This window comes from Penaeus japonicus, unplaced genomic scaffold (assembly GCF_977035675.1).
Source record: "Penaeus japonicus unplaced genomic scaffold, GWHDUDI00000001_assembly GWHDUDI00000029, whole genome shotgun sequence".
Classification (NCBI taxonomy): Eukaryota; Metazoa; Arthropoda; class Malacostraca; order Decapoda; family Penaeidae; genus Penaeus; species Penaeus japonicus.
This window is the reverse complement of record NW_028234431.1, coordinates 20016363-20030108: the sequence shown is the minus strand read 5'-3', so window position 1 is coordinate 20030108 and position 13746 is coordinate 20016363. Positions and strand designations below refer to the sequence as shown.

The 13746-nt window shown below is 39.2% G+C and overlaps 2 protein-coding genes across 2 annotated transcripts; one reads left to right on the top strand and one right to left on the bottom strand.

The window, feature by feature from the left end:
* Positions 1–1395: 1395 nt before the first annotated feature.
* Positions 1396–3817, top strand: LOC122256234 (retrovirus-related Pol polyprotein from transposon 412). The gene is made up of 2 exons (XM_043020774.2): positions 1396–3037; positions 3430–3817. The coding sequence occupies exon 1, from the start codon at positions 1396–1398 to the stop codon at positions 2572–2574; it is 1179 nt and encodes a 392-aa protein (XP_042876708.2). The 3' UTR covers positions 2575–3037; positions 3430–3817.
* A 3085-nt stretch (positions 3818–6902) lies between these two features.
* On the bottom strand, positions 6903–13744 carry LOC122256238 (phosphoglycerate mutase 2). Its single transcript, XM_043020780.2, has 5 exons — positions 13433–13744; positions 10338–10570; positions 9032–9174; positions 8127–8248; positions 6903–7722 (listed from the first exon to the last, which is right to left on the bottom strand). The coding sequence occupies exons 1-5, from the start codon at positions 13530–13532 to the stop codon at positions 7556–7558; spliced, it is 765 nt and encodes a 254-aa protein (XP_042876714.1). The 5' UTR covers positions 13533–13744; the 3' UTR covers positions 6903–7555.
* Between the last annotated feature and the right edge of the window lie 2 nt (positions 13745–13746).

Sequence of the window (13746 nt, the reverse complement as noted above, 5' to 3'; positions counted from 1 at the left end):
TCCGGAGGTATGTATCTGTGGAATCAGTGACCGTGTATTAGTGCCTAGGACCGTGGTGACTTTAAAAACGAACATGGTTAACGTGTGGGTAGTGAATGATGGGCCAAAGCCAGTAACACTTAAAGGGGGTATGGTTATTGCAAGAGTTGAGCCGGTAGAACAAACTTTTCACCAAAACTCTGCTTCAAGGGAAGTGCCTCCTAAGAACTTTGTGCCCACTAGCAGGGTACACTGAGGACCAATACACCGTCTTCCCTGAAGTTAATTTTGAAACACACAGTGGGTGAGACGGAAGCTAGCTTCGACCTACTGAAGGAGAAGGTAAACCATCTTACAATTGGACAAAGGTACCAATTGTTCTCTATTTTAAACAAATATCCCAATTTATTTAAGGAAGGAGCTACACTGGGGAAGGTGCCAGGTATTACCCATAGGATAGTAACCTCCAGTGAGACCCCTCTGAGGACCAGACAGTGGCGTCTACCAGAACATGCAAGGGCCACCATAAGGGAAGAATGTGATAAGATGCTTACCGGTGGCATCATCGAGCCTTCAAAATCTCCTTGGTTGTCCCCCGTGGTTCTGGTCAGGAAAAAGGATGGGCAGGTAAGGTTCTGCATTGACTTTAGAAACTTGAATAAAGTAACGGTTGGGAATGCATATCCAATGCCCCGTATAGACCAGACTATTGATGAACTGCATAACACTGAGTGGTTCACCGCCCTGGACGCCCGTTCTGCTTACTGGACAGTGGAAGTAGAACCAGATAGGCATAAAATGTTTTTCTTTTCAGATGGCCATCGACTTTCCCAGTTTGCCAGGCTTCCTTTTGGACTCGCTATGGCCCCATCCACCTTCCAGAGGGCCATCAACACGGTATTGGCTCCAGTCTTGGAGGTATGTCCTAGCATACTTGGATGACGTGGTGGTTTACTCCCGCTCGTTTGAAGAACATCTCTAACATCTGGAAGAAACGTTAGACTTGCTCAGTAAGGCTGGTTTCTGCTTAAATGTCGGTAAGTCCTCTTTTGCCACTCGAGTTTAAATTCCTGGGATATCTTATAACCAAGGAAGGGATACAGCCAGACCCAGCAAAAGTAGAGGCCATTAGGACAATGAAGCCCCCACAGAATGTGAGGAGAGTCAGACAGTTTTTAGGATGTACAGGATTCTTTCGAAAACATACCCCCAATTATGCAATGATAGCTGCCCCACTCACCTCTTTAACCAGGAAGGGGAGATCATTTCGGTGGAAAGAAGAGCATCAGCAGGCATTTGAAGAGCTGCGACGACTGATATCGGCACCAATCCTCCGGAAGCCAGATTTTAACCGTCCCTTTGAGGTGCATTCCGATGCATCACATGTAACCATCGGCGCATGTCTTATGCAGCGAGATGGGGAAGGGGTCCCTCATGCTGTTGCCTGTTTTTCACAAACTTAGGGAGGTAGAAAGGAGATATCCAGTGATTGATATTGAGGCCCTGGCAATTGTAGAAGCTGTCAGAAGTTTTGATGCCTACCTTTATGGCAAATCATTTGCGATTTATACTGACCACCGGCCTTTAGTATACATATTCAAACAGGTCACTAAGTCAATCAGGATGACAAGATGGTCCCACGAACTCTCCTTTTATCAGTACGAACTTCGGTACAAACCAGGTGCTTCCCATCATGTACCTGACCTCCTAAGCAGAGCAGTAGCTGCAACATCTCGTGTCATGGACGCCCAAAGGATTGCCGAAGAGCAACAGAAGGACCCCCTATGGACGGAGATTCTCCAGTACCTTCAGGAACAAAGACTGCCCCGACGAAGAACCCCATTTCCTTTAGAAGAATTCGAGGTAAGCAATGGCCTGTTATATCATTTACGTCATCTTCCAGACCGTGTGATCCAGCAGCTAGTGATCCCTCGCACCATGACGAATGAGGTAATAATAAGATCGGTGCACAGTGAACCAACAGCAGCCCACCCTGGAGTCTACAGGACTTACACGCGTCTGAGAGACCAGTATTACTTTCCTCAGATGTTGCTAGGAGTAAAGAAGTTCGTAGCAGCATGCCCCCGATGCCAACTGCGAAAAGGAGTTGCGGTGCGAAGGGATAAATTAAGTTCAGCCCCAGAGGTGACAGAGGTTATGGAGAGGGTGCCGGCAGACCTAGATTTGCAAGGGTCTCGGAGTGGTTACCGTTACGTTCTGGTCATCGTAGAACATCTTACCAGGTATTTAGAGTTGATACCTTTGAAGAACAAGGATGCAGAAACGGTGGCTAATGCATTCGTGGAGAAGTGTGTGATGCATTTTGGACCACCTAATATTCTGGTAACGGATTCTGGGGCCGAGTTTAAAAACCGTCTATTTCCCCAGGTATGTGAAATGTTGAAAATAAAGTTGGGATATACCACGGCTTTCCATCCACAGGCTAATGGGATGGTAGAAAGGAGTAACAGGGTCATAAAGGATGCCCCGGCTACCCTGGTGGGAGACCACCCGGACGAATGGGATGAGCTCCTACCGTACGTACGTCTCGCCTTGAACGCAGGAGTACCGGACAGCCGCCGTTGTACCTCATGATAGGGAAGGATGATTATTTCCCTGTAGGGCTGACAAATCGGCAGGAGATCGATGAGGGATCGGCTCCACGATTCCGCGAAAGGCTCAAGGAGGCTCGAGGGGTTGCAGTGGAGACGGCCCGTCGCGCACAGTCGATATGGGCCGAGGACTACAACCGGAGAGTGCGGCAAAAGTTTGCGCCAGCAGAGGGTGGCCTTGTCCTCGTCAGAGAATACGTCCGCCGGACAGTAGTTGCAGCCCGAGCTCTTGGTTCCCGGTGGAGTGGCCCTTTGCGAGTGAAGCAGGTGGGCCTTGTCACTTTCATCTGCCAGTCGACGCAGCCGCCTTACCGGGAAAAGTTACCACTGTAACCAGATGAAGCGGTATGTGGTACAAGAAGAGCTAGAGTTTTTCCCCGAGAGTGACGCCCTCGATGATGGAACTGAGGATCCCGGCCGGGAGTTAACAAGGATCAACAACCTAAGTAGGTATTGACCCTTTATGGTGTATCTGGTCTTTTTCAGAAGTGAGACTGCTACAATTGCTAGTTTTAGGGAAGGGCTAACAAGGAAGTCTCGCCCTGTAAACCGTTAGCAGTGGGTTATCCCTGTTTATGATGGTCTTTTTACTTTAGTTTTATTTTAAGGTTAAATTTTAAGTTTGATTTTGTTTTAGGGTTGGGTATTTTTTATGTTGGGTTCAGCCGGTTTTTAGGTTTTTTCTTATCTGCTATTTTTGCTTTTTTATTTTCTTAGTGTTGGCTGAATTTTATTACTAAAGGTCGGGGTTCTCTCCCCTTTTCATATTTAACAGGTTCATTCTTTTGCCTGGATGATCTTAACTGTACTCGGCATTAAATCCCATTTCTTGTTTCAGTTTATGGTTTAGTCCACAGGCCTTGACAATGCGGCCTGTGAATCTCGAGGGGGAGGAGTTGTAGTAATGTGCTTCGCCCCAGCCATCCCTACAAGGGGAAATAGAAGAGTTCCCCCTTTTCGCCACGAGGGGAGGAAACCTCAAGAGATGGCGTTGCCCTTGGAGTACCTGCAACTTGCTCCATCCCTGGGAAGGGGCCTGTAAAACCCCTGCGAGGCCTTGATTCGGCAGCAGATGGCCTCTTGCTCATAAGACCTTAAGCTCGGCAACCGCACTGCTCTCAGCACTTGTCATTTTGACATTTGTTGATTTTTAGGGGAATTTTACTGTTTTTATGGGTTGCGGGCCACAGTTAACTCATGGCCACGCTGAAGAATGATTTTGAATATGGGAGGAAAGACCTTTTTAATGTTTCTAAATAATAAATACTTGATCGGAATCTTTTATCTTTTAAGACCCAACCTGTAATAAGACTGAAATAAATATGCTTGCCTGACTCTAGCCACGCCTGCTCGGCGATGTCCTGTGTAGGAACTCGACTTCTTTTCCCACACAAACTGACATACACTCACACACAAATAAAATACACTTTACACGTCTTCCACTGTCTCGCATGTACATGGGTGCTGATCCCTTAGCTGGTGGCAGCCTACCCCTACACAGGACTTGATGCACGTTACCACAGGTTTAATCGGGAATTTGCTTTGGGGCAAGGGAAGCTCGATAAATCACTACAAAAGAACATGATCTTAGTTAACGCGAAGAGGAAAGTGGAAGGTTTGACAAACCTAATACCTCCTATGCTGCAGTAGCGATTAACATATCTGATGCAAATAGTCAGTCAACAGCTTGCAGCGAAAGTTAAGGAAATTGCTAAACTAAAAATAAAGGTTAATATCACCGAATCAGTCCAGACCACACCACCTAACCCCGGCGACTCCTGCGAGGACTTCGCCTGGCTCTCGATCTGTTTCTCGTGAGAAAAACAGATCGCACTCTGCTAGCCGTCTCACTCGCAAGGAGGACCAGGACATGGAGGCTACTGTTTCCAAGAATTCTCGAGAGGGAAGCGAGGGAGAGGAGGAAACGCCTCCCTCCCCCCCAAAAAAGGACAAGGCATTTCCAAATCCGATAAAACGTAATCCACGCGTTTACCATTGTACAATGGAACTGTCGAAGTCTTAGATAAAAAATAAACTCCCTCAGATTATTAGCCTCGTCCTATGCTCCCGATATTATAGTTCTTCAAAGAAAGCCTTTCAAACGATCAAGTCATTGACGAGGACGTATCGCTGGCATTAGCTGCCATAAAAATAGTAATATCAGATTTGTGGTACATGGTTAGGATGCCTTTTCTCAAGTTTTTTAAGTGATCCACTCCATTTCCTCTTCAGCTATCAAGGCCCAAACTGTTAGGTGGAAATTGGGGATAAAATCGACTATTAGTAGTAAAAGGTGAGATCAATCCCTTATTAAATGCTATGGTATTGGTATCAGTGACGCATTCTACTGAAAATTGAAGAGATTTTCAAATCCATTTTTGTACTGCAAGTAACTCCCTTATTGTTTATATCAGCTTTGCTCAAAGACAGTAGGATTCTGGAAAAAAAGGGATAATGAACCAAAAAGGAACCTATTGCAATTTCTAAATGCTCAATAGTGTCTGCGTGTGTAATCAGTATTATAGTGTACCATACTTTATTATATGTATATGTTATGTACAGTATGTTTATTAATGTAGCTTAAATTGTTTGATGTATATGTCACTGCTTTTATGTGTAAAGTAGTTACATGAACAATACCATTCTTAAATAGAAGTAAAATGTGTGTGTGTGTGTACATATACTTGTTTGTCAGCACATATGGTATACATGCAAAAAATACATTGTTAAATATACATACATACATAACCATATATCCATACACATATACAGCCATATAAAAAAAAATAATAAACATCTATTAGACAATCATATAACCTTTACCTGGACACACAACCATACAACTATTATACAATCATTTATACAATAGACAATCATGGAATCTGACAAACATACATTTATATTCATACATATACACAAACCTTCCAAGAATAGACACAGATATACATATGTATAACTACAGATATAAATACACTATTACGGATTAACCCTATTTCTGTGGTAGAGAGATTACAAAGGTAAAACCACCTTCCCTTAACCAACCCCCAAATTAACCCAAAAGGTACTCGAGACTGAGTGTAGATACCAGACTCTGCTACACAGCTTGATCACAGACCAATTTGTTAAATTAAACCTGAATTTATTTAGTAGAGTTAATACCAGCCAAATATTGGATACAAGATTACATCATCAGTATGTAATAATTACCCTTTGATAATGTCTTGGGTAGTCTGTTGTGTGAAGTAGTCGTCTTACTGTAAGTTACCTACTTTTCAGTGTAAATTTACCATGTTTAGTGTCGTGTAACCTTAACACTATAAGGTATCAATATAAATACTATTACAATGACTTATTTTGTTGATACTAAAATTTACTTTGGCAATTGCAAAGCTAACCAATTTCTCCCAAGTTCCCTCCATTTCAGTTTCATCAGTGTTCAGTTAAGTGAATTCCCATGCATTCCATATCTCTATACATACATGACTTCACTGTGCAATAGTTTAAATTCATTCCCTTTAACTCCTCCTCCTGACCTTGTGGTTAAGGGTGGAATAGATAAATTCCAATGCTAGAGAATTTAAATATACTTTAAGCTATTGGATTTTACCACAATTCACTTTTAGCCATAATGCCCTACAAATTATTGGAAGCTTATTCACCCAACCATGTCTTTTATACTACGCATGACATGTCTTTATCAGAATATGGTTATCCATAGACTGCTGCCCTCCTCCCAATGGCAGACTCCATTAGTCCCTTTTATATAACATAATATAAAAACAACATAAAATATACCTGTATATTTATGGTATCTATGAATCTGCCCTGTGACACTATATCCAAAGATGGATATGTACATACACACATGCATATAGAAATATATGCATAAGCATGTTTACATGCAAATATGCATGCTCGCAAACATACATGGATAAACCAATACAGGTAGACTACTTTCATGTGGATTGCATTGTAGTTTATTCTAGGTGAAAGTAATCTAAAACTGCACATTAAGTTTGAAAATGAAAATTGATACAAATTATATAAACTATTTGCAAGCTGAGAGGGGATATTTTACAGGGTACCTTTTTGTTCTGCACGACAATAAGTTCAATTAGGAAAAAAATCTTTTTTTTATAACCCTTGAGTTTAGTCCAAATTATTTCCAATAATTTAGCTATGTCCAGTGCATTTGCAATTTATATCTTTATTTAAGGATTTGTAACACTACTGAACATATCCGATCGAATTTCAATCAGTGCAATCACTCGTTTCAAGTTTCAAGGTAGCAGGATAATCTAAAGACAGTAAAAACATTTACATATATATTCATAAATATAAAGTAACAGAAGGTTCAAATCTGCTTTTTAAATACAAAAAGAATGAAGACACGAGGACAAAATGTAACCCCTTTGGGATATAACACCAGTTGACACTGTGCCAACATTCCTAAAGGTGATGCCTACAGTTGATGGCATATTATTTCTGTATTTCCTCACTGCTCTGGCCAAGACAATATTTAATATTGTTGGTCTGCTCATCAAAATAACTTTTTTTTTAGCTCTTAGCTATTAAACTTTACTGAAAACTAACAGGATAAAGAGAAGAAATCATCCAAATGTGAATACAAAAATACAAGTTTGTTCCATATAAGTTTCTTTGGAATGATCTAACATTTTGATTCTCTTGTCTTTTTCTAAATATACAATAAAAAAAAGATAAATGGAGTATCCCAGTGGGGTTGGTAAAAACACATATTTTAGACATAAATGAATTTCATTGAAAGGATGACTAGACACTTCTTGATATATAATTTTGTTTTTAGCAGAGCCAATTTAACCGAGTTGAGTCAATACTGCCATCTGTTGGTATCCATTAGATCATTTCAGATCACCTCAAGACAACAGCAATCTACTCCTACTCCTCCATAAGGACTCCCTAAGAGTGTTTGGAGTGCCTGGTCTTTACTTGGCCTTTCCTTGAGCAGCAACTGCCTCCATAGCCTTCCTGACAGTCTCTTCATCTCCGAGGAACTTCATAGAAACGACAGGCTTAATATTCTCATCGAGTTCGTAAACGAAGGGGATGCCAGTGGGGAGGTTCAGACCCATGATGGCCTCATCAGACATTGCTGTTGACAAAGAGGTATCAATTAACCACTTCAAGCATGCTAGTTGCCATAAAGGTATGGATTATGAATAACAAACGCAACCATCATAAGAAATAAAAGGAAAAGGAAAGCAAAATGATTTGCAAGTAATGGTTGTGCTATGATTTACTATGCAAATGCTTAGACAGCATCATTTAAACACAAGTAGAGACTAAGAGTTGTCTTATTATGTTTTCCAACTATAAAAGGAAACTCAATTATAAGAGTAATGATTTTTCTGGGTGTAACTTGGTGTTTAGTCAATAATTCACTCATCTATATTTTCCACTACTTACAATTAAAATCACCTAATGATTTCTAACCAAGGGTGTTTTGCATACAATAATAATATAAAATCAGAATGACAGTTCAAAATTTTTCCTTACCATCCAGATGCTTCACAATACCACGGAGTGAGTTGCCATGAGCAGCAATGAGGATCTTCTTGCCAGCCTTCATTGCTGGTACAATGGTATCATTCCAGTAGGGCAGAGTACGGGCAATGGTCCTGGTGTGAAAAGAATGGAATACTTATTCAAAGCTCAAATAGAGATGAAAGTTTTTAAAGTAGATTTAAATTTAAATTTGAAATACCCAAGTGAATTATCTAGGTGGAGCCAAAAAACACTAAGTTGTTAATGTGTTAAGATTTGCGGGTTTTCTATTATTTTCTAGACTTATAGTACGAGTCTACATATGATATATCAGCAAAGTGATTTTAAATGGTATAATTATTCCTACTTATGGTGCCCTAACTTGTAATTTCAACAAAAGGAAAGCTGCAGTACAAAAATTATCTAACCCTACAAAACATGCCCATAGTTGAGGGACTAATCCCTAAATGACATGCATGCTATTAGTTTTCCTCAGGTGAAGACATGGGCAACTTGTTTCAATATTACACAAAGCCAGAAAATGATTGCAATGTTTTCAAGTCTTTAATCTGTTGATTCAAAAATACAACAATTTTTTTGTGTCAATTCAACATGAGTAGATAGAAGGGATTTTTTAGTGTACTTCTGCATCAGATTGTCAGATGGTACATTCTTTAGGAGTTGACCTGTTAACCCACACAGGACGGGTGGTACAGCATGTGTACCGCGCATTCAAAAGCCCAGTTGCCGGGCGGCACAGTATTGTGCCGGCCATTCAATTGATTTAGGCCTAATAATTCGAACGCCCCGGCATTTGGACATTCAAGGCTAGAATTCCCCCGTCGGGAATGGGTTAATGACATCAAGTGACCAACAAAAATACAACGGAACACTCAAAGGATTCCACTCTTACTCACAGCTTAAGAGACTCAAACATGGGGAATTCTTGCTTGGTGGGACCGTCAGCATAGCGAGGGTCCTCAAGAATTTCCTTGTAGTGAGGGTTGGATTCGTCCATTGGGGGAGGTGGAATGTCGAAGCTGCGGCGCCAGATCTTGACCTAAAAAACATTCTTCCATTTCTATTTGTTTATGCTTCAAAGTTTGCAAAATGCCCTCAGCATTCTACCAGAATGGTTTAACATTTCACAGCAGATATCAATCACACAAGTCAGTGGGGACTGACATGTGTGAAAGATTGAATGAAATCTTATCAGGAATTTGGTACAAAAGTTTTCTTATATTTGTTTTTTTTTTTAATCATTCAATACTGATCCTTTTCCTTTATATTCTATGTTCTTTGTAAATTATTTCAAATTCATTTTTGTCGTTGTGTTTGCAGGTTTATGCTCTTCCAATTACCGACAAGTGGAATGAAATCAAGAATGGTAGAAAATAAAAGAAATTAAACATAGTATATACATAGAAATGTCAAGAAACCAAGAAGAAACGGAAACATCAAGGAAAATACAAAATATAAAGGCAGGCAAAAATGAGCCAAGAAATAAGAAAAGGTGGGAAACATTAGGAAAATGAAAAATTAAGAAAATATCGTGAAAAAAAAAAAATCATGACAAACATATCAAAAGAAAAGGAAAATATTCTTCTAAAAAATACTAAACTCAGAAAAATGAAGTACATTGAAAAAAGTTAGAAAATAAATATAAAAAAGTGCAGTCTGATAACCAAAAACAAGATGGAATAGGGAAAAAAAGAATGAGAACAGTAAAACCATTTTGCTTGTGTCCTACATTCATTCAAAATATCCAATCAATCTAAATTTTCTTTCTTTATTCTTAAATATTTGCTATAAGGTAAGCACTCTAGCTTTTCTGTGCACATACATACTTATCAAGTTTCAATCTTATTTTAAACTCATTTCCTATCATATTGCAATTTAATTAACATCTAAATTTATCTATAATGTTAAACCCAATATGAGAGAATGATAATAAGAAAAAGAAAGAAACATACAATACATAGATGATTTTCTTTTTTTCTCAATTATCTAAAAACAGAAGAACCAGTGCCTAAATAATGTACCTGGTATTTTCTTTACACAACAAATACCAGATACATTAAAATTGGATAGTCCTCTCCCACTGAAGATTCCTGTACACTGGAATTCATTAGAAAGATTTCCAAAAATAAAAAAGGAAAAAAAGGACAAATATATTGATAATCAAGATAATCAAAAGACAAGGATGACGAAAAGTGATCTAACCTGCTCCTCTCCGTGCTTCTGGGCTGTCTCCGCCTTGTTCAGTCCAGTGAGACCGCCATAGTGACGTTCGTTCAGGCGCCATGTCTTGTGGATGGGGATGTCTGTCTGGCCGATCTCCTGGAGAATGATATCAAGGGTCTTGTTGGCTCTGGTGAGGACCGAGGTGTAGGCAATGTCAAACTTGAAGTTAGCCTCCTTCAGAGCCTTGCCGGCAGCATGGGCCTCAGACACGCCTGATTGGGGTGATGGGCTTGGTTATTGTCACATTAATGGGATAGTTGTAAAATGTGGACTTTGCTTTACCATTATGTGCTTATTAATTCTTAGATAGTGATCAGAAAATAAATCTAAAAGAAATATATTGCTAAAAAAGATGAAGCTCATATATGCTAAAAAAGATGAAGCTCATATATGCTTTATCAATTTGTCTAACATTTCTTTGGTAAATATTTTGTATTTACATGAAGTCCTGTTTATGGACTTAGGTTCAAGTATTATATGGGAAAATTGAAGTTCATTTTAATTGTTTAAGGTACAAACATGGAATTAGATATATCACCCTTATTAGCCTGCATATGGTTTCCAAATGAAAATCACGTATCGGTCGATGTGAATCTTTAAACTATCAAAAATAGACTGAACATGACTAATGTTCCTGCAATCAAACACAGCTCAAGAAATTATGAATTACTATATATAGGTTTAACATTGGTGATGTTTTTGTTTTTATTAATATTTATTATCATGCAGAATCCATGTCAAACACCTTTTGCATAGTGAACAAGTATTTCATATATAAAACAATACATTGGAAATTACCCTATTCAAGCTGGGAGTGTATGTATTCACACAATCTTTTACTTTCTCTATTCTTCGTTACACTTATGTGGCTCCACAATCATAACTGACCTCACATGCTTATCCCATTCCTTGAATTTTCAGGTTTTTATTTAAACTTTTTTTTTTTTTTTATCTCTGTTATGAACATTATTGATGATGATGATGAATGATTAATGATGATGATAACAGAAAAAGAAACTATTTCCTGAACATCTAATGAATTGGTTAAATATGTAAAATAAGTTAGCTTACTCATGAAGAAGTCAGTTACTAGGCCTGTTGTGGAGCCATCAAAGTACAGAAAAAAAACAATGGAGCAAACATTTATACACATGCACTCTAGGCATGAACAGGTTAAGTTTCTCTCATTTATCTACATTAAGGAATTTATGCTCAATAGTATATAATACAGCTTTGGATAGTAATACGAGTATAGAGAAATTTGTGTTAATCTTGTAAATGAACCCAGTTTGTTTTTTTGTATTTTTACATAAAATAAAAGAAAAAGAAAAAAGATAAATAACTATATGTGCTTCCATCCAAGCAATGACCATTTTCTAAACTCTTAAAATATCCAAAATGTGGAAATATGCTCAATCATGATAATCATGCTCAATAGCAATATATTTCAAATTCTTAACTGTTCAAGAAACCACAAGATATATCTCAATAAATTCCAGAAAATCCCAGTGAGCACAAAACTTTACAGCTATTAGAAAAGTAACAGCTGCAATAATTAGGCAAATAATGTATAGAAAATGCCCCCAATCATCCACTCCTTATCAGGACAACTCCCACTACACCAGCTGCCTTTGGCTCATTGACACTGAGAATGGCCATACTTGTGTTCTGTCCGAACTTGCGGTGTTCTATGAAGGAAAGTCTACTTATCGAGTCCAACCACTATGGCAAGGGACTAACAAATCTCAGTATATATATTCTCACAAAAAAGAGCTTAATATGGTTCTTTCAATCATGATAGATCACCATTGAAGTGTACAGGTTATATCGTGCCAGGAAATATGTAAAAGAGGTTTAATAGCCTTTGCCAGAGCACAAGCATTCAGTGTGTAGGCCATTGTAGGATCGTTGGTCTGTAGTAATTATAAAATAAATCTCCATCATATTCTGGCAAGACAGAACTTGTACTGGTTCATGATTTGAAAAATCACCAGCTGTGGAGATTTGTTGGCCTTTGCCAAATGTCGGCCAGTGACAGACAAAGGGCGTTTTTTGCTTTCAGGATTGGTGTTGGTACTGAAATTATGGTGAATTTTATCATTTGACTTTGGTGTAGGCAACTCTCAATTTGAACTATGGCTGGAAAAAAAAACTAAAAGAAAGTTAACCATACATGACAATAGGTTGCATTCTACAAAAATTTCTAGCGAGGAATTCTTTAAATGCTTTATAACTAAACCATGACTGCCACTCCCTCACTACCCCCCCCCCCCCTCTTCCCTTCAGTTGCTTGCTGATCAATGAAAATCTTTGCCAAGCTATGGAAGCACAGGAAAAATCTATATATTGTTTTTTAAACAGTTATTATCTTTCCTATGATAATTCTTCAAACAAAATCCTTGGACTTCTATTCATAATATATATATGGATAAAACCTTTTTAATACAATATATACTAAATGTATCAGGTAACAAGTAACCCAAAAATAGAAGTCCAGATCTTCTAGAAGTGGTTCAAGAAAGTGTGAAAGAACACTAGAATGCATTCAGACCCACATGACCACAAAATCGATTTTCCCCTCCAGGGATGCCTAAAATACCCAGAGAATGCCTGCGTTGAAAATTACATTTCACTTTCCCCTGGAGGGCGTGAAAGAGGTCACCTTCAAGCACGTCATGGAAGAAAACTCATTTCCGGCGAATGGTGTGGAAAGAAAAATCTTGTATAGCTTCAGTATCTTGCCATTTTGTCGGTGAAGATTTTTTTTTCTCTTCTCACATTCTCTCCATGGGATAAGGTGCAAAGACTGACGTGCACTTACGTGTGAAAATGGTGTACGTGAGGAGTACAATGTATATGCTGGCTAAGTGGATTATCATCAATCACGTAACCTAAGAGACGTGACAACAAAACTAGAACTTTCTTTATAATATTGATATGCACTTAATAACAGGCGAAAACCCCTTCAACATCAAAAGAAAGAAAGCCTAGCGCAAAGAGAAAGCAAGAAACACGGGCCATTCAACTCGAAATAGCTCCTAGAAAAGGGAAAGGGAAAATCCACCCAATTTCACCTTGTTCAGACAGCATAGCGTCGTGCCATCCGCAGAATTTGTTCAGTTTGTTCCACTCGCTCTCGCCGTGGCGGATCATCACAATCTGATACTTGGCCATTTTGAGGAGCTTGCGTGTGCCGGAGCCGAGAGAAGCTATCTTCAGGAGGTGAGAGACTCAACTGGCGCAGGAGGGGCGATTCGCCGGCTGGTGGTGTGTCGTCTGCCCTCGCCGTCGTCCGCTGCGACCTTCAACGTCCTCGTGCCGCTGCCAGATGCCGCGGCCAGGAACCCTTTCGGATTCAACGCTATTTCGGGAGGATTGAACGCTCTAA